At 56.2% G+C, this 27,842-nt stretch overlaps 1 protein-coding gene and 1 pseudogene across 2 annotated transcripts; both read left to right on the forward strand.

The window, feature by feature from the left end:
* Positions 1–4,745: 4,745 nt before the first annotated feature.
* On the forward strand, positions 4,746–10,777 carry GPER1 (G protein-coupled estrogen receptor 1). 2 transcript variants are annotated; one of them, XM_050784260.1, is made up of 2 exons: positions 4,746–4,879; positions 9,327–10,777. In XM_050784260.1, exon 2 carries the CDS (start codon positions 9,646–9,648, stop codon positions 10,771–10,773), a length of 1,128 nt encoding a protein of 375 aa, XP_050640217.1. In that variant the 5' UTR covers positions 4,746–4,879; positions 9,327–9,645; the 3' UTR covers positions 10,774–10,777. The 2 variants fall into 2 exon arrangements, with proteins under 2 accessions (XP_050640217.1, XP_050640216.1); XM_050784259.1 differs by lacking the exon at positions 4,746–4,879 and adding an exon at positions 6,046–6,276.
* A 77-nt stretch (positions 10,778–10,854) lies between these two features.
* On the forward strand, positions 10,855–11,845 carry LOC126950945 (uncharacterized; annotated as a pseudogene).
* Positions 11,846–27,842: the final 15,997 nt, after the last annotated feature.

Raw genomic sequence — 27,842 nt, forward strand, 5'->3', positions numbered from 1 at the left:
TCTCACCCAAGACCCAGAGCCAGCCAGGCAGCTGATGGGCAGAGACGCCTGCCACTTCCAGAAGAGCAGGCTTCACGGGGTGGGCATCCCAGAGCATATCACAGCCCCTGGGGTGGCCCTGGGGGGCAGGGCAAGTGCTGCGTGATCCTGGTCCTGTGTCCAGCTCCTGCCACTGCCCCATCCTGTAACCATCTGGACACAGAGAACGGGCAACGTTCCATGTTCACACCAAGGGGAAGATCCAGCACCCGCAGAAAACTAAGGAAGCACGGGGGAGTGTGGTGCTACTGAAGAGAGGATGCGTCATTTGCATTTATCCAAAGAAAGGGTTCATGAGGTCCTGCGTTCAAACAGATAAAATCAGACTGGGGTGGGGTGGGAGGAGCCTCCCCGAGGCTCCTTGAGGAACTGCCTGGCAGTGACCGAGGTGGGGCTGGGACAAGGCCCTGGTGCTGGCCTCTCCTGGAACATTCTGCCATGTGCTCCTGGGGGCAGAGGGTCCCCGCAGGCCGAGCTCGGCCAGCGCCACCCTGCCCACTCTTCTGTGAGCTGCCCTTGGCGCGACGCTCCCGGAGAACCCAAGGACACATCCAGAATGTTCCCCGCAACCACTGAGGAGGCTCTGCTGGGAGACCTGCAAAACCACCACCATCTTGTGGGCCAGCAGCCGCACGCACCTTCCGTGCTGGAGCCACGCCAAGCGGCTGACGGGTGGGATGGTCTCTAAGCACAGTGAATTCCATCTTGTGAGGGAAAGTGACAGAAGACGAGAGAGTGGGCTGGGCGCAGTGGCTCACGCCTGGAATCCCAGCACTTTGGGAGGCTGAGGGGGGCAGATCACGAGGTCAGGAGATCGAAACCATCCTAGCTAACACGGTGAAACCCAATCTCTAATAAAAAAATACAAAAAAATAGCCAGGTGTGGTGGCAGGCACCTGTAGTCCCAGCTACTTGGGAAGCTGTGGCAGGAGAATGGCGTGAATCCAGGAGGCAGAGCTTACAGTGAGTGGAGATCGTGTCACTGCACTCCAGCCTGGGTGACAGAGTGAGAATCCATCTCAAAAAAAAAAAAAAAAGATGAGCGTGTGGAGGCTGGCACTGCCCAGGACGCAGCTGCAGACGACAGGAGCACCTGCCCTTCCATGCTCAGCATGCTGTGGTCAGCACACACCTGCCCTAACTGGGCCCTCCCGCTGCGGACACCAAGCAGGGACAGGACGGCGGCACCGACGTGCTCACGTCCACCAGTGCCAGGCGACACAGCAGAAAACCAGGATGCCCTGCCCCTCACCGCACTGTTTCCGGGCTTGGCAGGCACACACCCTGAATGAAAGACTCCGACCTGGCATGCAGCCATGGCCTGCGTGCTTCTGAAGGAACAAGAGAGAGAAGTCACCATGGGCTGCACCACGTCCTGACAGCAGCTAACCTCCCCAGGCCGGAATGGAACAGATGGAAGATATGGCAGGTCTGTCTGAGGGGAGGTCACAGGATGTCCCGAAGGTCAGGATATGGCACAGAACGCAGAGTTCCAACCCCACCTGCCACCGGAGCGGGGAGACCCGTGTATACCACACACAGCCTCCCTGGGACCTGGGCTCTTTCTATAAAGGGGCTGCTGGTGTGTGTCCACTTAATGCTCCAGGCCTGTGAGGATCAGATGCCCAAGGGTGCTCCTGCATGTCCTGCGGAGGCAGGGGAAGCAATGCCCTCCTGAGGGCGTGGGAAGGGGCTCTTGGCCTCCCCTGACTCTGGATCATCGGAGAATGTATCCGCCTGGCATGTGAGACATGGTGTACTTCTCTGAACCTCAGGCTGTCTTCCAGCCTGTATTAGCTCTAAAATTCCTTCCACACACACCTTGATGTCTCCCCTGTAAGGTGGATACAGCATGTGATACTGTGAGCACCTCCAACCGACTGCTCCCTCCCTTGTGCCTATGGGGGAGAAGCGAATGAGCCAGGACTGGGCTCATCTCCAGCAGTGCCGCCCCACCCTTGCCCCCGGTGGACCGCTCCCCTTGAAAAGGAGCAGCAGTGAGAAGGGAAGCCTCACTCCGCCCAGCAGAGACAAGGGGTGTGTGGTATCTCATAGAACCGTTAGACCCATGCACCCCCATTGCACAGATGGGCGCTGAGGCTCAGGAAGGTTACAGATGTTGCCCGGTATCACACAGCCGTTGCATGTGGGGTGAGGAAGCGGAACACGGGCTGGAGCTGGCAACGCTGAAGACCAGGGTTGTTTGGACGGCAACATGCAACTCCCTGAGTGCTCTGCTCCTGCAGAGTCAGGGGGACCCGTGCTGCTGCCTACCATGGAGGGCACAGGAGAGGACTGGGGATGGGACAAGGAGCAGGAAGGGGTCGCTCAGTCAGTCAGCGCTGGCAGAGTGAGGGGTGCCGGGAAGGCACTGCAGGCCCTGCGTCTGGAGCCTCTCAGCACAAGGACTGGGCTTTGTATGCAAGGACTGAAGGCTGAAAGGCGAGGGCCAAGGTTTCCCACATGGGCATTCGCTCAGGAGGGCTCCTGAAGCCGGAGATGCACTGCCTTACTTTGTGTGTGTTTTTCTCTATGCATTTTCCAATATTTGGCTGTGTGCGCGTTTAACTCAATAAGCAATGATCAGATGAAATTCCCCTTGAAATTCTTCCCTTTTATTCTATCCTGGGGATGAACAGGAAAATATGTTCACTTCTTAAAAACTCTTAACGACACAAAATTCAACAAGGAAATCAGTGCCTGACAAGATTACTATTGCCCCAGGATGCCTCTGGTGTATGGGCCGAGACCATGTGCTCAGAGTCAGCCGGCCATTCCCAGATCTGCTCCTGGCTGGCTGTGAGGCCGAGGTGACACTACCTCCCTGCAGTCAGTTTCTGCATCCATGAGACACGGAGAAGTGCCTCACAGGCTCTGAAGGAGGGTGACCTGAGATCAAGCATGCAGAGCACCAGGCACAGCACCCAGCACCCAGGATGCAAGCGTTCAATGTCACATTCTACACTGTGGGAAGCTGAGGCGGGAGGATCACTTGAGCCCAGGAGTTCAAGACCAGCCTTGGCAATACAGTGAGACCTTCTCTCTACAAAAAAAAAAAAAAAAAATTAGCAGCTCACATCTGTAGTCCCAGCCTCAGGGGCCGAGGTGGGAGGATGGCTTGAGCCTGGGAGATGGGAGGCTGCAGTGAGCTGAGATCAGGCCACTGCATGCTGGCCTGGGCAACAGAGCAAAACCCTGTCTCAAAAAAAAAAAAAAAAAAAAAACAGATTTAAAAATTGGTGAAAGGTCTTTACGCCTTACAAACAGTCCACGAGATTCCTCCCATCCCGTCACCCATGCAAGTATTAAGTAGGTCTTGGGGACTGAAGTTCCTGCAGCTGGGCCCTGTCCCTCACACCCGCAGTTGTGTGGTAGCTGACAAGTTACTCACCCACCCAGTGCTTACAGGAGAAGGCTGGGTTCCGAGACCCAGAGCCCCGATCCGGCTAATTCTATGTTGCAAGCAGGAAATCTAGGTGTATCAGCCACTCGCCCGTCCAGGGCAGGCTCCCTACCCAGGGCACGTGAGTGGAGAGCTTGGGAGCTGAGCTCTTCCTCAGCTGCTGGGACAGGCAGAGAGACCAGAAGCCATGGGTTTGTACTAGCAGGGCATAGCTATTTTTAAGTGACATGTCTCGGCTATTTCAAGGTTTGGATTTTTATTTTATTTATTTTTTTCTGTACTTTCTCATGACTCACATCTTTTAAAATGGTGTCTCGGGCATTTTTAATGCTGAAATCATCTCAACTTCACAACTGATCAAAAAAAATGTCTAAGAGCAAATCAGCTCTTTATCATTCAAATATAAAAAGGTACATATTAGAGTTGTCAACTTTCTACTGCTGGAAGAAAACCCCACTTAGTATTTTTCCATTAGAAATTTAACACAGCATTCTGTTTAGAAAATGTGTGTGTGTGTTTTCTAAAATACACATCTGTAAGATTTTAAATTGCTATTGCACAGATGCCTTGAGGCGCCTCTGCAACAGGCTCCTAACGAAACACCACCAAGCAGCTGACTCCCTGGCAGGCCCCAAGGGGCCGAGTGCACCTGGAGGCCCAGCACCCCACTCCTGCACCTGCACCAGCTCTCCTGCGGGGGAGCAGGCCCCGAAGGGCCGAGCGCACCTGGAGGCCCAGCACCCCACTCCTGCACCTGCTCCAGCTCTCCTGCGGGGAAACAGGCCCCGAGGGGCGGAGCGCACCTGGAGGCCCAGCACCCCACTCCTGTACCTGCTCCAGCTCTCCTGCGGGGCAGCAGGCCCTGAGGGGCCGAGCGCACCTGGAGGCCCAGCACCCCACTCCTCTGCCTGCACCAGCTCTCCCGGCGGGGGTGGGGGTGGGGGTCCCACGCAGGCCTCTGAACCGCGCCTCAGGCTGCAGCAGCCGCATTACTCATACTCAGCGGACAAAGGATCCAATCTCACCGCTTGGAAACTAATATTACAGAGGGAAAACGACACCCAGAAGTAGGAGTGAGATTCGCTGAAGTTCCGTTCGGAGAAAGACTCACCCCTCAGCCTGGACAGCTGGGGCTGGCAGTGCCTGAGGACCCCCTCAGCCTGGGCAGCCCATGCCGGGGTTGGGGAGCCTGGCTCTGCTCTCACTCTGCTCTCACGGGGCAGCCCAGGGTTCCCAAAGCGGCGGCTGAAATTCGAATGGCCAGCAGGTGGCGCACTCGGAGGCGGCCGCCCCTTACGAGGCGGTTCGGAGGCCCCGGGAGTCCGCGGAGGGAGGTTTATTCTTCGCCCGCATGAGGCCGTGGAGGCTGTGAAATCCGCAACCACGGGCAACGGAGGCGGCCTGCTGGGCAAGAGGCCACCAACACCTGGCCCGCAGGTAAGTTCCGACGCCTCTGCAGCGAGCGCGGGAGGCGGGACCTGAGGCGCCGCCAACACTCAGAGAAAACTACGGGCTGAGGGTCCCTCATCTGAACGCTTGGGACCAGAGGAGTTCGGAGTTCAGATTTCTGCAGATTTTGGAATACCTGCAGCTACAGAATGAGAAAGCTAAATACAAAATTCATTTGTGTTTCATACACACCTTACACACACTGCCTGAAAGTAACTTTATACAACACTTTTAATAATTTCATGTATAAAACAAACTTTTTTTTTTTTTTTTTTTTTTTGAGACGGAGTCTGGCTTTGTCGCCCAGGCTGGAGTGCAGTGGCGCGATCTCGGCTCACTGCAAGCTCCGCCTCCCGGGTTCACGCCATTCTCCTGCCTCAGCCTCCCGAGTAGCTGGGACTACAGGCGCCCACAACCGCGCCCGGCTAATTTTTTTGTATTTTTAGTAGAGACGGGGTTTCACCGTGGTCTCGATCTCCTGACCTTGTGATCCGCCCGCCTCAGCCTCCCAAAGTGCTGGGATTACAGGCGTGAGCCACCACGCCTGGCCTAAAACAAACTTTGAACTGTGCCTGGGACTGCAGCCCGCCACACGAGGTCAGGTGTGGAATTTTCCACTTGAGTCGCGAGGCTCCAACAGTGTTGGACTGTGGGGCACTCTGGACTTCAGATTTCCAGATGCTCAACCAGTACTCAGATTCCTAAGTTACTTGTCAGAAATGCCTGCTATTTCTTGGGATTACATTTCTCTCTGCAAATGTCTGTGAAATTCCTAAGTTAAATTCTTTATGTATCATGCACGTGCTACTAAGTCAATTACGAAATTTAGTGTTTAACGCAGGTCAGCTGCAAAAACAAGAATATTGCTTGCTTCAACCCAGGATGACAGGTTATTACCTAAAAGATACACAATAGCTAGAATGACGCCTTCAAACTTAAAGAAAGGTTTGTATCTGTGGGTGAAGAAAAGCAGTTAAACTTCCATAAAAATAAGTCTAGTGGAACTGAGCTGATTGCCAAAGTGTGGGAGAAAAAAGGCCAGCAAAAAAATGGTTAACGCTAGCTTTCGGAGGAGGCCGCCCAGAGCCCAGCCAGAGAGGAGCAGGCGGAGGGGGCCTATAAAGCCCTGTGCCAAGGGGCAGACTCACTGGCTCAGACGGAGGACGCACCCGCCGGCAGGCTCAGATGGAGGACGCACCCGCGGGCCAGCCGGGAACCTTCCCTCGCGGGCTCCCAGGGCGGGTCTCTTCCTCTCTCCAGCCCTGCTCAGGCATTCGGCAGGTCCAGCAGAGGTACACCTCCTGCAGCTGGGTTCCAAGTGCACCTCCAGCCTGATGGGCCTGACCAGGGAGGCTTCCAGGACCACAGAAGGGGCTGCAACCCAGGTAGGACTCAGCCTCGGCCTGGCGGTGCCATACCACTCACTAGGGGCGCGTGGGGGTGGTGCCACCCAGGCCGCTGTCCTGTTATGGGAACAGCTGGACGCAGACATGCAGACACCTCACCCCCTGGTGAGAGCAGCACCCAGCTTCCCAAACTCAAGGCACAGACCCCTCTCCCACGGAGCTCCGGTGGTCTCAGCGTGACCTCAACAGCAGGGGGCTTTACAGACCCCTCTCCCACGGAGCTCTGGTGGTCTCAGCGTGACCACAACAGCAGGGGGCTTTACAGACCCCTCTCCCACGGAGCTCTGGTGGTCTCAGCATGACCGCAGCAGGGGCTTTGCCTGGATGGCCTTTCTAACACATGCTGAAAGTAGGACCCAGTATTCCATCATGTTCTGTCCCAGCAAGAACGTGTCTCACTTCAAGAAAATGAGGGTGCCCGCTCTGCCCTGCCCTGCGGCGCCCCGGTCACTCTCACCAACCCTGAAGTCCTGGGAGGGCCACACGCCTTTTGACAGATGCAGACTTAACAGCTGACTAAAGTGTGGCTTTATTTCTCTATGACAAGCAGAGGAAATCTGAAATGAGGTATCACGCTGTTTATAACTCCACGGACACCTCCAGGGAGGACACAGGGCCAGTGGTGAACGGCACACTCGGTTCCTCTCGCCCAGGACCACATCGACACTAGGACACATCAGACACCAGGTCCCATATCTTCTTGGTGTCTGCCAAGGATTAAACGACTCGATTTACGTGGGAAAGAAATGAATGACTTGGTTTTAAACTATTTTTCCCTCGGAGTTCATTTAACAAAATAAGTAAAGAAAACAAACCTAAGTTAAGGGTTCTGTCCACCTTTAAGCTTCCTGCCACGCTGCAGTCTAATACCTTCCAGAATTTCTACATTTAAAGAGCAAAAGAAGTCCTCTGTGCCGTTTTAAAGAAATTAAATATAGAGGCTGAATGCGAAGTCTTTCAACTTTCCCTAGAGAGCCTGAGAGCAGAGGCGTTTATGCTGCTCGATGGTATTATCATACTAAAGAGGAATCAAGAGTGCAAAATACTAAAATCAAATTCATCAGCCCCAGCTAAGTGAAGGTGATTGAGTACTTTTAGAATAAGTGACACTGAGGCAGTGATTCATCTTGTCTTCCCCTACCCGCCTTTTTTTGAGATGGGGTCTCACTCCAGTTGCTCAGGCTAGAGTGCAGTGGTGTGATCTCGGCTCACTGCAGCCTCTACCTGCCGGGCTCAGGCGATCCTCCCACCTCAGCCTCCCGAGTAGCTGGGACTACAGGCGCACACCACTATGCCCAGCTACTTTTTTTGTACTTTTTTAGTAGAGACAGGGTTTCGCCAAGTTGCCCAGGCTGGTCTCGAACTCCTGGACTTGAGCAATCCTCCCACCTCATCTTCCCAAAGTGCGGGGATTACAGGCCAGCCTTTTTTTTTTTTTTTTTTTTAAAAGAAGTATTTTCAAGCGATAGGTCAATAAATCACTAGTCTGGTTTTGTAGCACTTCAAAACAACAAGCCCCGGCCGGGCATGGTGGCTCACACCTGTAATCCCAGTACCGTAGGAGGCCAAGGTGGGCGGATCACTAGAGGTCAGAAGTTTGAGACAGGCCTAGCCAACATGGTGAAACCCCGTCTCTACTAAAAATATAAAACATTAGCCACGTGTGGTGGTGCACACCTGTAATCCCAGATACTCGGGAGGCTGAGGAAGGAGAATCACTCTAACCCCGGAGGCAACGGTTGCAGTGAGCTGAGATTGTGCCACTGCACTCCAGCCTGGGTGACAAAAAAAAAACACAACACATTCAAAACAATAACTCCTAATGATTTCAAAGGCTGAAATGAAAACTCCCAAAGGAAAAACAACTCAAACCCATTTTGAAGTGTTAGTTTACTCCAGGGCACCAGCGCCATCTGGGCTGGGTAATTCTCTGCTGGGCTTGGGCACCTGTCCTAGGCACTGTAGGGAGCTGGGCGGCAGCCCTGGCCCCACCAGCACCCCCCTAGCTGTGACAGCCCCCAGGTCCCCAGAGACCGCCAGTGTCTGCAGGCTAAGACCGTGGCCTGCTGCAGAGAGAACTTTCGGGAGCACAGTGACACGGGGCAGGTGACGGGACCCTCCCCACTGGCAGCAGGGCCAGAGTGACACGGGGCAGGTGACAGGACCCTCCCCACTCACGGCAGGGCCAGGGTGACACGGGGTGGGTTATGGGACCCTCCCCACTGGTGACAGGGCCGGGGTGACACGGGGCGGGTGACAGGACCCTCCCCACTCGCAACAGGGCGAGAGCACCGCCATGGACAGACGGCCCACTCCTCCCTCCCTGCAGAAGCCAAGCTCAGGAGGGACTCTCTCCTTAGTTTCTTCCTAGGTTATAAACAGCATTGCAAACATATATTAGGTTTTACAATAATTTACTAAAACATGGAATAAAAACTTAAAATATTATTTCCCAAAACAATGACCTCTTTCACTCTATATTACAAAAATAAGTTTCATTTTTGGTACCTAAACATAGAACTAGCATGAGGAAACCCCTGAACGTCTGTGATCTATTTTATTGTAAGAGATGATTCTGCTCCAATGTCCAGTTCTCCGGACGCCCTGTCTTTCAGAGACACTGGGCTCTCCCTTCCTGTTTTACTTCTGCATCAGCGGCTGAAATGCATTTTCCCGTCTCCTCACAAACGCCATTTTCTGGGGTGGCCAAGCCCACACCCCTGCTGCTTCCTAGGCCTGCTCTGTGGCTATAAAGGGAGAGAACACCCTGCCTGTGGGGGTTCTCCACGTCCAACCTCCAGCTGCAGCCGAGTGGCCGTGGGGCCTGCAGGAAAGAAGGCCGTGTACTCCCCACAGGTGACTCTTCCACCTCAGCTCAACCACAGCCACCTCCTGAGCCCATAAAGCTGAGGTTCTGGCCTCCCCAGTGACACACCCAGACTCTACAGACACCCAGTCAGGGGCGGCGGGCCTTATCCCAAAGCTGGGGCCACTTGATGAAGCTTCATCCTGTCCTGTTGCTTCTCCAGGTACCCAGAGAGTGAGCGTCTCCACGCAGGACAGTGCACGGCAGCTGACACCTGCAGGGACGCCCGCCGGACGAGCAAGCGGAGGACCCTGGCCTCCACAGACGTGCCATGCCAGCGTGCGGAGCATCTGTTCCTCCCACTCTCTGCAGTTCACAAACCCAACCCAAACCACCACAGGTGCTCCTCGGGAGTTTCCTGTCTAACAAATGCTGGGCTCACTTCAGGGAGAATCACGCTTCTTTCTAAAGATGGATTCGCTGTTTAAAACAGAGCTCTGGGAGCCTTTTGGCAAATCTTGAAAGCTGCACGGTGCAGAGACATGGAAGTGACTTCCCAAGCCCGGGGCATGGGCCTGGAGATGTACCCGGGCACCATGCAGCCTGCAGCCCCCAACACCACCTCCCCCGAGCTCAACCTGTCCCACCCGCTCCTGGGCGCTTCCCTGGCAAACGGGACGGGCGAGCTCTCAGAGCACCAGCAGTACGTGATCGGCCTGTTCCTCTCGTGCCTCTACACCATCTTCCTCTTCCCCATCGGCTTTGTGGGCAACATCCTGATCCTGGTGGTGAACATCAGCTTCCGGGAGAAGATGACCATCCCCGACCTGTACTTCATCAACCTGGCGGTGGCGGACCTCATCCTGGTGGCCGACTCCCTCATTGAGGTGTTCAACCTGCACGAGCAGTACTACGACATCGCCGTGCTGTGCACCTTCATGTCGCTGTTCCTGCAGGTCAACATGTATAGCAGCGTCTTCTTCCTCACCTGGATGAGCTTCGACCGCTACATCGCCCTGGCCAGGGCCATGCGCTGCAGCCTGTTCCGCACCAAGCACCACGCCCGGCTGAGCTGCGGCCTCATCTGGATGGCATCTGTGTCTGCCACGCTGGTGCCCTTCACCGCCGTGCATCTGCAGCACACCGACGAGGCCTGCTTCTGCTTCGCAGACGTCCGGGAGGTGCAGTGGCTGGAGGTCACGCTGGGCTTCATTGTGCCCTTCGCCATCATCGGCCTGTGCTACTCCCTCATTGTCCGGGTGCTGGTCAGGGCACACCGGCACCGCGGTCTGCGGCCCCGGCGGCAGAAGGCACTCCGCATGATCCTCGCGGTGGTGCTGGTCTTCTTCGTCTGCTGGCTGCCGGAGAACGTCTTCATCAGCGTGCACCTCCTGCAGCGGACGCAGCCCGGGGCTGCTCCCTGCAAGCAGTCTTTCCGCCACGCCCACCCGCTCACCGGCCACATTGTCAACCTCGCGGCCTTCTCCAACAGCTGCCTCAACCCCCTCATCTACAGCTTTCTCGGGGAGACCTTCCGGGAAAAGCTGAGGCTGTACATTGAGCAGAAAACAAACCTGCCGGCCCTGAACCGCTTCTGCCACGCCGCCCTGAAGGCTGTCATTCCAGACAGCACCGAGCAGTCGGACGTGAGGTTCAGCAGTGCCGTGTAGACGGCCTCGGCCGCACAGGCCCCGCCGGCGTGTGACTCGGGAGCTGCACGCACCTGGGTGGACACAAGGCACGGCCATGTCATGTCTCTAGACCGCTGTCAGACGTGGCTCCGGCTCCTCGGGGCCTCGCGAGAGTCACACTTGCCTGGTCACCCTGGGGCTGCTAAGGAAACCTCACGACTGGTCCTCCTTGACCCTGCACTCCTCACTCCATACACAGAATTACTACAATCCCAAAACGCTCGCCCCGCAGGGTCCAAAGGTCAGCTCTGACCAGCCTGTCGCTGTGGTCCTCCCCATACACCCTGCCTGGCGCCATGGGAAACGCTTCCCATGGTTCGCGACCACGAACGTCACACAGAGAGGCCACTGCGGTGACGCAACTCAGTTACACATACCCTAAAGCAAGTCTGCCACTGTGGGGGAACTAATGCTGGAGACCCAAGACGCTAGTGGGTCTCAGCTGGATGCTGCGGTGTGTCCTCTGCACCCATGGTCTGGAACGCACAAGGTGTGAGCTAGCTGGCGCACTGCCGAGTTAAAGAGGAAAAGGAAAACACACGCTCTGGTGCATGCCTGAGCACCCTCCATCTTCCAGGACGGCAGCAATGGCGCTGTGCAGCCTCGCCAGGCCTGCGAGGTCCTCGGCCCAGAGCAGCAGGAAGGGCCCTCCGCGGAACGCCCGGCCGGGGCAGCAGGAAGGGCCCTCCGCGGAGCGCCCGGCCCGTGGCAGCGGGAAGGGCCCTCTGCGGAGCGCCCGGCCCGGGGCAGCGGGAAGGGCCCTCTGCCGTGCGTCTGCCGCCTGCTCTGAGGCGGTTCAGTCACTGCTTGTTGACATCGTCATGGCAATTGCACTCGTGGACTGGGACTGTGCGAGCTGCCATGTGGGCTAGTTGGGTGCCAGGACAATGAAATACTCCAGCACGTGTGGCTGACGAATTTGCTTCTACAGAAATAACAGCTGGGGACAACTGCGGTGATGATATAAAAACCTTCCCATAAAATGTAAGAAAAGCTGACGAGGCTGGCAATGTTCAGCCTTTGTCAATAAAACAGTCATGTGCAGATCCTTCCAGAGGCTCTGTCTTGGGGGTCTACCAAGTGGGGTGAGATGTGGGGTGGGCATGAGGCTCTCAGGAGAATCCCTCCCCGCTCACAGAAAACACAGCCCTCCCCTGCCACCCCGAAAAGTCTCACAGGGCCAGCCTCTGAGTCCGGCCAGCCGGACCTACCCTGGCATTTCCAGGCTGTCCAAAATGCTGTGGGGGTACTTCCGTGTCATGCTTGGGCGCCATGACGAGCTTCCCGTGAATGTAGGAGGCAGGGCTCAGCCTTGTCCAGTAGCCTGTGCAACCTACTAAGCTGCCTTTCTAGCAGGCTCTTGGCCACGTGCGAGGCCCAAGCACTCTGCGGCACCCAGGCGGGAAGGTTCCTGCTCCTTCCACCGCCGGGGCCGGATGCTGGCGTTGCTCCCCTCCCTCCCACCTCGCCCACCTGGCAGCAGCTGTCCCTGATGTTACCAAGGTGCACCTGCACCAGTGCCTGCGGCCCCCCTCTTCACAGAAACCCATGCAGGGAGCCAGGATGCATGGGCGAAGGGAACGAGCTGCCTGCACTACCCCTTCACTTTTCTTGTGTTTGCGATTCTGTTCTGTTTAAAGCTGTGATACTGTTTTTTATTTGTGGTAACATAAAGTTTGATTTGCAAACATATGAAAGGAAAAGGCCAATTAAAGAAAACATCTGCAAAAGAGCAGGTGGTAAACGGATGCGGCACAACAAAGACTGAACGCAGCCACAGTGAACCCAGGAAACTCCCTCCCCTCCCGTCTGTGGGACACGAGGCTGTGTCGGTGGCTGTGCGCAGCCTGGGTCTCTCAGGTAGGTGGGGCCTGTATTCTCCATAACCCCAGCACCATGGTGCCGGGCTCCTCAGGAGAACAGTGCTTGGCCCAGACCGTGGCCTATAGGAGCAGCCTCTGTGCCCACTTCCATTAGGGTTGCTTTCCCCATAAATGCCCCGCCGGGAAGCCTGGGAACAAGGCAGCTCCCACGCACCAGCAGGTCTCATGGAACTGGAGATTGCTGTGGGGTGGCCAACCCAGAAGCCAGGCTCACGCGTGGCACAGTCCTACAGAACACTGTGCGTGGCTTCGGCCACGACTCAGGCCTGGCGCACCCCCCCCCCGCCCCTCCAGAGCCTGCAAGTCACCCCAGCTAAAAGGACACAGCCATCACACTGACAGCCGTGCTCAGGAGCGCCTACAGCCGTCACACTGACAGCCGTGCTCGGGAGCTCCTTCCAGGCCCCAGGGACGGGGCTTGCCCTCCTCCCCAGGGATGCCCCCACTCAATGCTCAGGACAGCCAGGCAGCAGCCCCCAAAACCCCCCGACACCCGGGCGCTGTCTTTACAAGACGCATGCTTCAACGAAGCCCCTTTTGACTTCAGTGTTGCTGATGGGGAAAAACCATCCAAGTCCCAGAAAGCAGGTGGGGTGGACTCCCCATATCAGGCATTCCCCACACACAGTCCTGTTCACACAGCTTCAACAGGGCCAAGGGCAGACGCTTTAAAATACGCACACTAGAGACCCGGCATTTCTGACCTCCAGCTCTGACGAGCTGATGTGGGGAGACCCACACGGAACGTGCTCTGGTCCCTGCCCCTCACAGCAGCCCCGCAGGATGGGCACTGTCCCTGCCACGCCAAGGAGGCGCTAGAAGGGTCAGTCACTGCTCAAAGCCTTAAATGGTGGGTGACACAGCCGGGAATTCAGCCACGCTCCCCTGGCTCGAAGCCCACGGTCCTGCCCCCTCTGTAGCACTCGGCAACCCCTGGCGTCTAACTGGCAAAACCATGCCATGAAGAAATCATACAGAGCTGGGGGCCATGGGCATTGAGGGGTCACCCAAGGTCACCAGCCCATCCTCCTCTAAAGCCCGCTGTGCAGGAAGTGCAGGGATGGCAGCTGGGAGGGCTCCCCTAAGGCAATCTGGGAGGGAACTGCATCTGAACAGAGCCCCAGGCATATATTAGGGACGGGGCTCAACTCTTTCCTCCACGTCAACCCACCACAGGGGACAGTGCTGACTCTGTGGCATCCTTCCCTCCCTGCCGCAGACACAGCAGGGGCCCTGCTCCTTCCTGCCCTCACCAGACACCACTGTGAGTGCGTGGAAGTGTCAGGCCGCCCTGCTACGCCACTCCTCTCCACCAGGTCTCTTCCGGGGACTTGTCCAAGGCTCTGGGTGGACAGAGCTGACACGCTGTCATCTAGCTGCCAGAAGCAGACTCTCAACCTGTGAAGCTGGCGGCGGCACTGCTCTGGGGACAGTCACAGGCGTGACAGGCACCCAGCAGCCAAGCCACGGGGCTGTGGTAAGGGCAGGTCCAACACTGAGGTCCCCGCACAGTAGAGCCAGCCTTGGACCCTGGGCCCTGCAGTCCCTAACCTTGATAACCCAGAGCTGAGAGCTGTAGGACAGAGACCCACAGGCCGGGCAGGGACTCAGTGGGTGCCTCTGGCCCAGCCACACACGCCCTTCTCCAGCGCTTGCCTGGGAGCCAGGGCAAATGTAATTATTTTTGGCAGGCGAATGGTGAGATAAAATCAAGGCGTCTTAACTGCTCTATTGTTTCCTGGTAACCCAACTCTCTTATACATAAGTGCTTTTTAAACTCCATAAAGAGCTCAAAAGTACGTAGCTGCAAGCATAGGAAAAACCCCCGCGTTAGCATTGAACATGACCTCATCGTTCTCTGTGCCTAACAATTGACTCTTGACCTCACGAGAGTGACACGGCCTACCCGCCCTTCCCAGGCCCCGCACCTCCCACTGAGTGAGAAGCGGCAGCGGTGGGCTCACTAATGCTCCTGCGCCCATTACCTGAAGTCTTGGGGGGGCGGAGCGGGGGAGAGAACGACAAAGAAACCTTCTTCAGAGGGTGTTTCTGTGGCGGGGTGGGAAGCCGTTCCTAAGCCATCCTAGACGCCCCGCAAACTGGGCAATGAGGCAATGTGAGGAGGCTCCTGAAGCTGGGGCTCTCCCGGCAGAGGCGGGAGACAGAGCAGGTGAGAGGAGTCCATGGGAACGGGCCAGGGCTGAGGACAAGGCTTAACCTAGACATTTAAAGTAAGAAGAAGCACACAGACTATGCAAGTACACGCACACGTCTGTGTGTGCACATCCTGAGCGTGCTTGTGAGTACGTGTCTACAGTGTGTACATGTGTCTGAACACACACAGACACACGCTCACATGTTCCAAGCTCCATCTCTGCAGCCCTCCTGCACCAGGCCTGGCCCCAAACACTGCCACCCTCCAGAAGGGCCCAGGGCTCCAGGAGAAATGGCTGATTTGGGCCAGGGCAGGGAGAGACAAGATGAGCCTGAGACAGGTGATTCTGACGGAGGCAAGAAAGGATCCAAGAGCACGTCAGGTGACACCCAAAGGACACAGGATGTCCTCACCAAACCTGGGACAGCGTGAGCAGTATGATGAATAAGAAGAGACAACTGTGATAGGCCATGAAAAACAGGAGTCCGCAAGTCCACTCCAACAATAAACAGACCTAATATAATTTAAATAAAACGAATGAATCCATGAATGGAAAGAGTCTCACTTCTAATAAAGCGCTGGCTGGTAAAGTGGTTGGAAAAGCATCACTCTGTGGCTTAGAGAGGGAGACGGGGGCAGGTAAGAGCCACAAATGGAGGGCAAATCTCGGGGGACGGTGAGGTGCAGGGGACTGCAGAGCCTACCTGTCCCCCATGGACGGCTCATTAGTGCTTGGGGAAAAGTCACCACATAGCACAGACGGGACAGCCCCTCGCTGGGTGATCACATGGGCAGCGCCAACAAGGAGGCCGGTCCAGATGCAACACCCTGAGAAGGGTGCATCTCGTGCTGTAATCTAGGAATGCACAGCCTGAGTCTAATTGGGAGGGAATGTGAGATAAACAGGAAATGAGGATGGGGAACCAGCATGCATCAAAAATGCCCATGTGATAAAAGACAAAGGCAAAGCAACCGTCCCAAACTCAGAAAGAGGGAAGGAGATGTAACAGTTCAATGCAATATGGATCCTAGACAGGGTGCCCTACCAGAAGGAAAAATGTGTCGTGAAGGATTTTACAGGGTCAGTCGACAAGAGTGGAATACCCTGGGAGATAAAAGTGCTGCCTCAATGACCAATTTCCCGAGACTGGCAACCATGCTTCTTAGGAAGCCCACATTGGAGTGTGTGGAGGGAGGGGATAGGACTGCGCGAGTCACCCCCAAGAGTCTCCGTGGGGGCAGGATGCACACAACAGGTGGGGTGGGTGCACAGCAAACGCACACGACAAACGTTACCCACTCCAAGCCTATGGATCAGCCTTAAAGAACTGGAAACATGCATCCAAGCAAGCATTTGTTCGTGAATGTCCACAGCAGCACCGTCCACGAGAATCAACAGGTGGAAACAGCCCAGATGTCCATGAGCCGACAGATGGAGAAACAAAATCAGTCGATCCAACAGCAGAATATTACTCTGCCATGAAAAGGAACAAAGTGCAGACCAGGCTACAGCACGGTGGACCTGGAAACGCCACACTCAGGGAGATAAAGTCACGGTCAGGGAGATAAAGTAGACACGAGGGGAGAAGCCACGCTCAGTGAGATAGAGCAGACACAAGTAGAGACACTACGCTCTGTGAGATAAAGCACACACAAGGAGCAGACATGAGTGGAAACGCCACGCTCAGTGAGATAAAGCAGACACGAGCACAATGTCCACTGAGTGCATCCGCCGACGTGAAACGTGCAGGGCAGACAGGTCCACAGGACAGAAGGCTGGGAAGTAGCTGCGGGACTGGGACAAGTTGGGGCTGGGGAGCCACTGCTGACGCGCATGGGGTTTCTTTGGGGGTGAAGAAAACGTTCTAGAATTAGATTGTGGCGATGGCTGCACAAGTCAGTGACTAGTACACACTTCAAAATGGTGGATTTCTGCTTTGTAAATTACATCTCAGTAAAGCTGCCGTTGAGACCACAGTAACCACTCAAGTGCGAGGTTGTGTTCCTGCAGCCGGCCTTCCCTTCTTGGAGGCTTGCTGTCCTCTGCAGACCAATTCTGTCCCTCTGAAGCACAGGCCACCGTTGGGCAGTGCTGGCTAACGGCCGCCCCATGCTGGTGGGCCACGGGGACGCCAGCCCAGCCCTCCACACACACTTCGTTAGCAGCCGCAAAACATTTCCTAGGAGCAGAAGGGTTTCTGCCATCTGGAATCCTAGATGCCATCCTCCAACATTTATTGAAAAGCTTCTAATTAAAGTTTTCTCTTCTCACTCACTGCCTGGTAACTCAAGCTTTATTTTCTTCTCCACAGTGGGAAACTCATCATCTGGGGTGTCTTTGGATGTGCTTTTAAATTAAAAATGGAGGAAAAGAACGTTAGTCAAAATTAAAGCTGAATTGACTGAGTCACTCTGGACTGCCTCATAAGGTGGAGATGCCAGCTCCGCCTCCCGCAGAGCTCGGTTGCCAGGGCCAGGTCAGGCTGCCCGGGTGTTGCCGCCTGACCTGCGCACAGATATGGCCATGTGAGGACACAAGCGGTTGTCTCATCTGCTGTGTGCTATGTGCAGACACTTTTCACTGGGCGATTTGCTCAGAACTCCAGAAGACAAGGGTACATCATTCAGGCCACGGTGCGGCAGAGGCACCTGACAGCGGCAACTCAGCCACGGCACACCCCCAGTGACGCTGTGCGGCAGACGCACCTGAGGGTGGGTTCGGAGTTCCGATCCGAGCTATGGAACCTGAGGATGGACAACTGGATAATACATTTCTCATCTAAGAGGAACATCTGAGCCCTCATCCCAGTTCTGTGCACCGCAGGCCAAATGGGAGGGAGAGCCTATGTTCTGGGTTAAATGAAGGTTGCCAGGTGGAGGGTGCTGAGTGGAAATGCTGTACATGCCACATGCCTTTTTCAAGGTGTGTTCCCCCATCCAGCTGGCCACCACGGCACCCGGCCCCGTATGAGCCCCCAGTGGAGTGCCATGTGTCGTGTGCTGGCACGGGGCCTCTTCTCAGGCCTCCTTAGGCTGCTGCCAGCCCACTGGAGCCGACAGAGGCTGGGTGCCGCTGTTCGGGCCGCTGTTGCTCTTCTTGCTGGTGACCAATTCTCTGGGACAGAGTGGACACCAGAGGCAGGCAAAGCCACAGCTGTGGGTGCCACACGCAGGCTGCACAGACCAGGGACAGGTCTGAGTTCGGAGGCACCCGGCCCATCTCCATGGCCAGAGCTTCTGTCTGAGCCTGGGGAGGAAAAGCCTCCACCTCGCTAAGAGGCGTCAGCTGGGGAGCCTGGGCCGTGCACCCTCCAGAAGCCGTGGCTGGAGACCTTCGCTCCTGGCTGCCTTCCTGGCTCTCTGGCAGGTGGGGAGTCAGCTGACCCAGCTCTACCGGAAACAAAGGGGGGCTGGGGGAGGGGCTGTCTGTGAAACGTCCCCGGCCAGAGCCCTTCACTGTCCCCTCTGCCTCCCGGGCTCCCAGACTCCACTGTGGGTTCTTATGGTAAAAACCCCTTTCTGAGCACTTTATCCATCTCGCCCACAGGCACAGACAACACCCCGAAAGGACAGCTGTGCCTACGATCCATCAGCAAGTACCCCGGGAATGGCTGAGGGGCAGAGATAGGGGAGGCCCCAGATGCAGGCACAGAGCCTAGTGCGCGGGGGATGGGCCAGGCAGTCCCTGCTCCTGGCCTAGGTGGGGTCTGCAAAGGCCCTTCTACCCCAGGCATGGCCCGTCAGGGAGGCTCACGGTCCTCTCGGAAGGACACCGCCCGTTTCAGGCACATGGGCCCGGCAGTGTCATGTGTCTGGCGGCCCCTGAGGTGACACGTGCACCACGAGAGCAGGCGTGTACGCGCGCACACTTCAGCAGACTCTGCTCCCGCACACGCCCAGGATGTGTTCCTGGGAAACGTCAGCTGCCGCAGTTGGTCTGTCTGAGGTCTGCCATTGTCCAGTGGGGGGAGGACAGAGCCTGGGAACAAGGGTTAAAAAGCCAGAGGAGCACAGAACAAAAGGCCCCAGAAGCTGGGGTGCTGCTGAGCCCGGGTACTGGGGTGGACTCCATCCGAAACTTACCGCCAGAAGTCAGCTGCTGGGAGTCCTGGAAGGGGCCCAGCTACTCTCGAAGCAGTTGCATGCAGCATCGGACCAGGGGCTGGCTCTGTGGAACACGAGCATCTGCCGACTGAGCCTCTGAACAGGACACAGTGAGCGGCTCCTTACACAGAGCCCCTTCCTTCCTGCTCCTGCCCCTCCCGCGGCTGTTCCTGGACAACCTCTAGAGCTCGCCACCTTCAGCCTCCTGTCTGATTCTCATCGGGATCAGCCTTCATGGGGCAGCCTGGGTTCCTTGAGGGGTGGACCGTCCCGTGTCCACCGGAGAGTCCCAGCACCAGGCCCTGTCCACGGCACACCTGCTGAAGGGCCACTCAGCACAGCCATGGCCACCTGAACTCCCGGCATCGGTACCCGGGCAGACGTCAGCTGCCCCAGGCAATCACAAGAAAGGAGCTGCACGTTGGGGGCACAGCACAAAGCCCTGCTTGGCCTCCAGAAAGCGAGGTTCGCTCCTGAGTCTTGGCTCGCAGGGGTCGCCCTCACCCTGTTCTCTGGTTCAAGAGGCAGTGGCCAAGCCAGGAAGAAGCTGCAGTGCCTTGGCAGTGTGTGAAATGCAGAAGGTCTTGCCCACAGACGTCATCACAGCAGAGCCCTCTCCCCACCGGGACTGGGCAGCGTGTCCCCTGGCCACAGACCTGGCTTTGGAGCACGTGCACCACTCACGTTGACCATCCAGAGCTACAGGCAACAGCCCGGTGCCAAGTGCAACCAGTCAGAAAAGAAAAACACACACAAAAAATGGCAAAACACAAACTCCATCCAAAGTCCACCCACAAGCAAAGTCAACCGCGTTATTCAGAGCTGCACGCACAGCACACGGCCCTAGAGAAAAGCGAGGAGCTGGGCCCAGCACGAGCGGAAGTTCCCTTCTCCACAGCGCGGTCCCACTAAAGCTGTGGGCCGCTGTTGATCTGTGTGTCTTACAATAAGAAGAGGAGGGGGAGAAGAAGGGAAAAGTCGGCGTCTGCAGCCACAATCGAGTTCTTCCGCTCACCCACGACTGTGAAGCTCACAGCTCCGGCCACGCTGGAGCTCAACACCAGGTCACTGTCACCTCCAGGGAACGGTCTTGCTTCTTCAGTAAAACCAAAGGGGTGTTTCAAACAATGCCCACCTTCCATTCACCTGTTTTTAAAACTTTTTTTTTTTTCTAGGCAGGAGTGGATGTTTATTAAAAAGCTTTAGGAGAGAAAGGAAGGTGCACTCGAAAGAGACCCCAGCGGGCGACCTGGAGAACAGGTGACCCACTGAACCACGATCCTGCGCCCCTTCCCGTGATTCTTCCCTGAGGGTGGGCCGCCCGTAGGCACAATGCCCACCTCACCCTTGGGAAGCGAGCACGTGTGGTGGGATTGGGAAGTTGCACACGGGCAAGAAAGCAGGCATGGCGTCAGTGACATCAGACACATAACCGGGAGCCTCAGTAAGAAAAAGGACAGCAGCTCTTCCTTGCTGCAAAATACAGTCAGGAGGAAAAAGCCCCACCCCCCGCAGCAGCTTGAACAGAAACATCGTGCGGGGAGGTGGGCACACCAGGGAGCAGGAAGAGACACCCTGCTTCTGTCTAGACCCTGACCCCTCACCTGTGACATGGAGCCCACCACATGTCTGACAGCAGACCTCTGTGGCATGCGTGCTGGGGTCTGGACGGGGTCTCCCGGGCCCTCCTCCCTGGCAGCCCCGTCTGGGAGGCGCGGGTGCGGCCAGTTCACACATAAACGGTGCGGAATGCCACAGGCCACAGGGAAAGGTGCTTACATGCTACCCAAACTAAACTTCCTTCCATGCCTGACTCTGTGGTAAAAGACAAGTGTCCACGCTGGGCAAGGACGAAAGCTTCATCCCCTGGGCTGAGATTCTCCGGTGAAAGCGTCAAAGTGGAAGTGGCTACTGGAGAAAAACCCTCGCGCGGGAAGGCACAGTCATTCAGTTTCTTTAAGGAAACCCCCAGCTATCAGCTATTCATACAACAGTCATGAGAATGACCTTACACCCCACAAACGCGCAGTCCTTTTGGCATATCTGCGGCTGGGGAGGCCGTCACCGCACAAATTGGCCCTTAAATGACCTTATACCCCACAGACATGAAGTCCTCTTGGCATATCTGCGGCTGGGGTGGCTGTCACCACACGAATTAGCCCTTATTTGTATTTCCATTTACCAAGTTCAACTGTATCAGGAGATATTTGCCAATGAAACTGCTAACAAAGTCAGACTTCCTGCTACAAAGCCCGACTTCAGAAATTCAGACCACACTTTCATTTATGACAGAATTTAAACAAAACAAACAGTGACAGTCCTCACTCTGCACAGGAGAGGGCTGTGCTCCGTCTCCCGCGCACTGTCGCATGGCATCTCTCTGGCCCCTGAGACGGGTCTGCGGTTGTCCCCACTTCACAGTGAGACACAGGCATGCCGAGGGCGCCCGACCTGGAACTAGCTTGGGGGTGGGCTCCTAAGGACCAGGCAGTGTGGAGAGCACCCGGTGGGGCAGGGGAGAGCAGGAAGGGTGGAAGGAACCCTGGCCTGAACGGCCCATAGCAGCGCTGCCCTGGCCCAGGGGGTAAGTTTCCACCATACTCCAGGCTCTGTGCTTTGGGGTCTCGGTGCCACCCAAGCACCAGCCCCGTGCTGGCACCCACCAGGCTCTGCCGTGGCACCCACAGGTTTCGGCCCCATCTGATTACCATCTCACACTGCCAGGCTCCCAGGACCAAAGTGCCTGGATTGAGGTGGCAGCTCTGCTGAGTCCTGAACCATGGGCAGGGCTCTGTCAGGCCATAAAGGCCCTGGAGAGGGCCAACCCCAACTGTCAGCACTGAGGCCAGGGCCTCAACAGGGGCTTTCATTGACCAGCCTTGAAAAGCATCATCCGCCATGCATGCAGTGGCCCGGGAGGCTGAGGCGGGAGGGTATGAGGCTGCAGTGAGCTATGATCATGCCTGTGAATAGTGACTGCACTCCCGCCTGGGAAACAGCAAGATCCATCTTTAATGCATTAACGTCATCTATGAGCAGCAGATGAAAACTCAGACACCTGACAGGCTGGTGGCTCCAAGGTGCTCGCACACCCTGACGCCTGCACGTCACCACCGCGGTGCCGGGCAAATCGAAGCGGAGGCTTTCTCCAGGTCAGTGCAACTGTGCTCCCGAGGGGCCTGCGCAGCTCACGGGGAAAGGCCACCCTGTGCCACTCGGAATTGCCAGGAGCGCAGCAAGTTTAAACTAGACACTGTTTATGCGCCTGACAGCAGGAGACGTGAGCCGGGTGCCTGGGAAAACCATCTTCAAAGCAACAACTGTTTTCCCAGCTGTGAATGCTCCATCCTGGGAAATCTGCTCATACCACTACAAAAATAATTTTGAAAAGACTATACAAATATGCACCCTCATCTGTCCATTCTGGTACTTTAGACCCAAAACTGAAGAACTTTCTGGAGCACCCTGTCCACTTACCAGTGACTAATATTCTTTATAAACATGAGTGAATGTTATAATGAAATAAGCTTCCTTGAATAAATGTGGTTAGTTCACTTAACGGAGAACAATAAATTCAGAGGCTTCCTTTGAAGAGTCAGGAAGTGGAGATAATCACAGCAGAAGAGAGGGACAGACAGGAAGCCTAGGCTTTTGCACTCTCTATTTTCTTAACATGTATCGCAATTTTATAAAAGAAAAACAGTTGTCATGAAGGAAGACGCATTACAACCCTGGGTAAAAGGGCCGGGGTAGGAGCATGGACAAACCACAGGCTCTGGGCACCTCTGGAACAAAATCTCACTTCAGCTTAAAATACCAAACGTATACCGTGACCAGCAATTTCAATATGGTGACCAAGTGACATGCCCCTTCCAACGCCAAGAAGACAACAGCCCCGGAAACAGCTTTAGTCAGGAGACCCAGGGTGCCGGCCTGGTTCTACTGCCGGCTGTGGAACAGGCTTCCGAGCCTGAGGGTGACGCCCCAGCCTCTAAGAGCAGATGCCTGAGAACGACAGGGGCTGCCTCACAGGGTAGCCTGTGGTTATCTCAAAAGCAGCAAAGGAATCAATGAACTGTGAGATCCTGGTTGTTACTCACTCCACAAATTACTGTGATGACACTACGTGCAAAACCAGGAGGCCAGCCATGCTTTTAAAAATACCTAAGAAAAAAAGTTACAAGCATATGAAAATGTACCAAATATTTATCTTTCTCATTTTATTTATTTATTTTTTGAGATGAGGTCTTGCTCTGTTGCCCAGGCTGGAGGGCAGTGGTGTGATCTCAGCTCATTGCAACCTCCGCCTCCCAGGTTCAGGCGATTCTCTTGCCTCAGCCTCCCGAGTAGCTGTGATTACAGGTGCCCACCACCACGTCCGGCTAACATTTCTCTTTCTAAACATTTCCATGTTTTCTGTATTTTTCATAATGGGTGTGTTTTACTTTTAAAAAGAGGAGGAAAAGGCTTTGTTTTTAAAATTAAATTAAGGATGATATTAAAAGACCATGTATAAATTGAATCCATGCTAAGTGTTCGGCCACGTCAGAAAGACGCATCCATATCACAGGAACAGAGAGGAGCACGCGGAGGGGAGAGGGGAGAGGTGAAGGGGCAGGGGGAGGTGCTTTCCTTGCCAAACCTTTCCTTGTATGATTTCTATGCTGTTTATCTAGGACACGAATGGGAAATGGAAAGAGTTTCCAAGGCACGCACTGTGCAGATGCTGCGGAAGTAACTTCTCACTGCTCACTGCTCCCATCCTCGAGTCCCACACGCTGCCCGGCCAAGCATTCTCAGGCTGTCGGGCTCTGCCAGCCATGTGGGGCTCCTCTTCACGTGCGGATGGCACCACCATCCCGCCCAACAGAGATGGCCACCTGGTCCCCGCACAGACCCCAACAGAGACGGCCACCTGGTCCCCGCACAGACCCCAACAGAGACGGCCACCTGGTCCCCGCACAGACCCCAACAGAGACGGCCACCTGGTCCCCGCACAGACCCCAACAGAGACGGCCACCTGGTCCCCGCACAGACCCCAACAGAGATGGCCACCTGGTCCCCGCACAGACCCCACAGAGACGGCCACCTGGTCCCCGCACAGACCCCAACAGAGACGGCCACCTGGTCCCCGCACAGATCCCAACAGAGACGGCCACCTGGTCCCCGCACAGACCCCACAGAGACGGCCACCTGGTCCCCGCACAGACAGACCCCAACAGAGACGGCCACCTGGTCCCCGCACAGACCCCAACAGAGATGGCCACCTGGTCCCCGCACAGACCCCAACAGAGACGGCCACCCGGTCCCTGCACAGACTCAAGGGTGTGTGTGTCTGGGCAACAGAGGGCCATCCAGACCCAGCCAGAGCGAAGCCCCAGAGATGTGTCCGTCCAGCGCTTCTGAGGGTCCCTGTGTTCTGGGTGCCGTGTGGGGGAAAGGACAGAACCAAGAGAGGCCAGGACAGCATGGCAGGGAGAGGGTACAGGAGGGGATCGACACGGGGAGGGGCAGGCAGGGGCCAGACCCAGGCCGGAGGGGCCGAGAGCTTCCACGGAGTCCGCTGACAGCACAGAGACGGATTGACACGTCGGGAGGAGCCCGGCCCACATGAGCAAACAGGAAGGCAGGTGGGAGAACAGGTGCAGCCTGGTGTGGGTGATGGGCCTGGGGTGGGAAGAAGGGCCCCGCTCAGGGTGTATTTCAAAGGTAGACAAGACAGGGTTACTGTGTGTGGAGCACGGAGAGAAAAGAAACCAGAGAAGATGCCATTGCTGCAGGAGGGGAATCCCTGGCTGCGCTCCCAGCTCCCAAAAGAGCAACTGACCTCAAGTCTGAATCTGCCGCCCCCTTCCCTCCATGCTGTTTCTGCAGTGGCGAAGGGCAGCTGGGCCAGGTGAACACACAAAGAGGAAGCCAAAGTGTGGTGCATGGCCAGGCCGGACAGAGGAATGCAGCTCCCTGCCACCGTGACCACGGCCAGAAGCCCCCAGCAGCAGGTACTGCCGGGACTGCACCAGGCCACTGGGAAGCGCAGCTCTGCCAGCACCAGCCTCCTTGCCTGCCTGTGCAGCATCAGCTCTGCCTGGAAGGAACACGGACTCGACTCTGGGAAGGAAGGAAGCTCCAATGCTCTGCATTGCAGGACCATGAAGAGAAGAGAAGGGGGGAAAGGAAAGCCACAGAGGAAGCCGCATGTCCGCGTGCACTGTGAGCAAGGCCGACACCCGCCCAGAAAAACTGCCGCTTACCCCCGTCTGTAACCCACTCTCCCCAAGCGCAGTGGGCACTCCGCAGCCCACCTAGGAACGGGAGAGAGCCCATGATGCGCTCACAGACACCCAGCTCCACACGGGTCAACAAATACGGTCCCATCTGCAAAAAAGAGAGAAAACTGCCATTTACCAAGAACCCACTACACAGAAGCCAGCGACTGCGGAACCACCAACAGACATGACTGCCTCCTGCTCCTTAACCCAGGGAAGCTGGTGGCTTCTTCCCACTCTACAGAGAATGAAACCACGAGATGAAGCTTCTGTCTCCCAATCACAGAATCGGCTGTTGCTTCCAACACCATGCTGCCCACAGGCTGCAAAGCACACACCAAAAGCTCAGTCAACAAGACAGAACTACTGGATGGAGCTCTGAGCTCTTCCCGACAATCTTATGAACACTAGAGGTTATCTCCCAAAACTGTACCACTATGATGTACAGTCTGCAAGGTCTTCCCTGAATCCCACCAGAGGCCTGCAGGGAAGACCTTCCCGCACTGGAGTCCCGCACTCCGGGAGGAAGCAGAGGAGGACTGTGTCCCGCACCCTGGGAGGAAGCACAGGAGGGCTGTGTCCCACACCCCAGGAGGAAACAGAGGAGGGTTGTGCCCCGAATCCAGGAGGAAGCAGAGAACTGTGTCCCACACCCTGGGAGGAAGCAGAGGAGGGCTGTGCCCCGAACCCGGGAGGAAGCAGAGGACTGTGTCCCAAACCCCGGGAGGAAGCAGAGGACTGTGTCCCGCACCCCGGGAGGAAGCAGAGGACTGTGTCCCGAACCCGGGAGGAAGCAGAGGACTGTGTCCCACACCCCGGGAGGAAGCAGAGGACTGTGTCCCGAACCCAGGAGGAAGCAGAGGACTGTGTCCCGCACCCCGGGAGGAAGCAGAGGAGGGCTGCTCTCCTTGACAGGCCCTGTGGGCAGCTCTGCATCCAACTGCTGGGGACTTCACGAATCTCGCAGCCCAAACGCACAGGTGTGCTGACTTGTCAACTGGGGGTTCCCGTGAGGCAGGGACAGTGCAAATCTGCCTGGGGTTCTGATTCTGAGCAGATGGCTTTCTATCCACCCCAGTTTCCCTGCCATGTGTCTCAGCCAGCTAAGAGGATTTTGTACCTCCCATTTTAAAGAAAAGTGGCTCTTGCCTGGGAGGGCAGTTTAGTTCCACTCTCTGCTGCTTGAGTGTCTGAGATCACCCGAGTTTCCGTGTCACCGATGCACACCCGCCCCTACCGTGTACACCTGCTTTGACGCCTCTGGGGGCCATCCAGTGTCCACTCCCCTCACTGGTATGGCTGCTCGGTCTCTTCTTTACCACTTGCTTTTGAATTAGCTATGTTAGAAAATTCTGCTGTGATGTTTCTTCCAGGCTTTTTTTTTTTGAGACGGAGTCTCATTCTGTCGCCCAGGCTGGAGTGCAGTGGGCGCGATCTCGGCTCACTGCAACCTTTGCCTCCTGGGTTCAAGCGATTCTCCTGCCTCAGCCTCCCGAGTAGCTGGGATCACAGGCGCCCACCATCACACCCAGCTAATTTTTGTATTTTTTGTAGAGACAGGGTTTCAACATGTTGGCCAGGCTGGTCTCAAACTCCTGACCTCGGGTGATCCACCCACCACAGCCTCCCAAACTGCTTGGAGCCACCACACCCAGTCTCTTCTGGTATTTTTATGTGTTTGAGGCAGAAGGGACCATTTCCCATGTTGACCAATCCATCATATTGACAGAAGTTCTATATATCTTCATTACCTAAACTTTTATGACAAGCAAGTATTTGTTTTAAACAATTTTAAAATACCTTAATCCAATAAAAAAAAAAAAGCCTCTTCAAGTGGTCCTAATCCTACAAGCTGAAAACTACAGGCCTGAAGATCACCTTGAGAATCCAGCGTGCCCCCGAGGCCCCCTATTCCTTTGTGGTTCCTAATAGAGGACCCCCACTCCTGTGTGGTTCCCAATAGCATATAAAAAACACTTTCACTGCTGATTTTCATAAAGTCTACAGTATAACACTCCATTTGACTTGCAGCTCAGCATGCCATCCCTCCACACCCTGGGGTTCAGTGAGTTTAGTCTGCAGGTGTGAACGCGGAACAGGTGGACTTGCCCACCCCACTCACCCCTCCATGGGCAGCACAGCCCTTCCCGCCCTCCAGGCCCTCCCCACTCACCCCTCCGTGGGCGGTGGAGCCCCTCCCGCCCGCCAGGCCCTCCCCACTCACCCCTCTGTGGGCTGCGGAGCCCCTCCCGCCCACCAGGCCCTCCCCACTCACCCTCCCGTGGGTGGCGGAGCCCCTCCTGCCCACCAGGCCCTGGGGCAGAACAGCTTCCCAATTCCCATGTGCCTCTGGTCTCGGCGCCACGGGTGACGTTGGGTCCAGATGCCAGCAAAGACGTCTCTCTACCAGGCCACCACCTCCGTCCTCACCTCCCCACAGGCAGACTCTCTATGTCCACTCTCTCCACAAATGCCAGTGCCAGCACCCGCTCGCCGGCCTGGGCCAGGTCCAGGGCTTCAGTAACGAACCGGAGGGCAGCAGGGGAGGGCACCAACGCCAGCACCTTCTCCCGGCCCCCACGCCCAGACATGGAGGCTACACAAATCTGCCCCAAGCACAGAGGCCAGCGGGTGCCCACA

The sequence above is a fragment of the Macaca thibetana genome, chromosome 3, assembly GCF_024542745.1.
Source record: "Macaca thibetana thibetana isolate TM-01 chromosome 3, ASM2454274v1, whole genome shotgun sequence".
NCBI lineage: Eukaryota > Metazoa > Chordata > Mammalia > Primates > Cercopithecidae > Macaca > Macaca thibetana.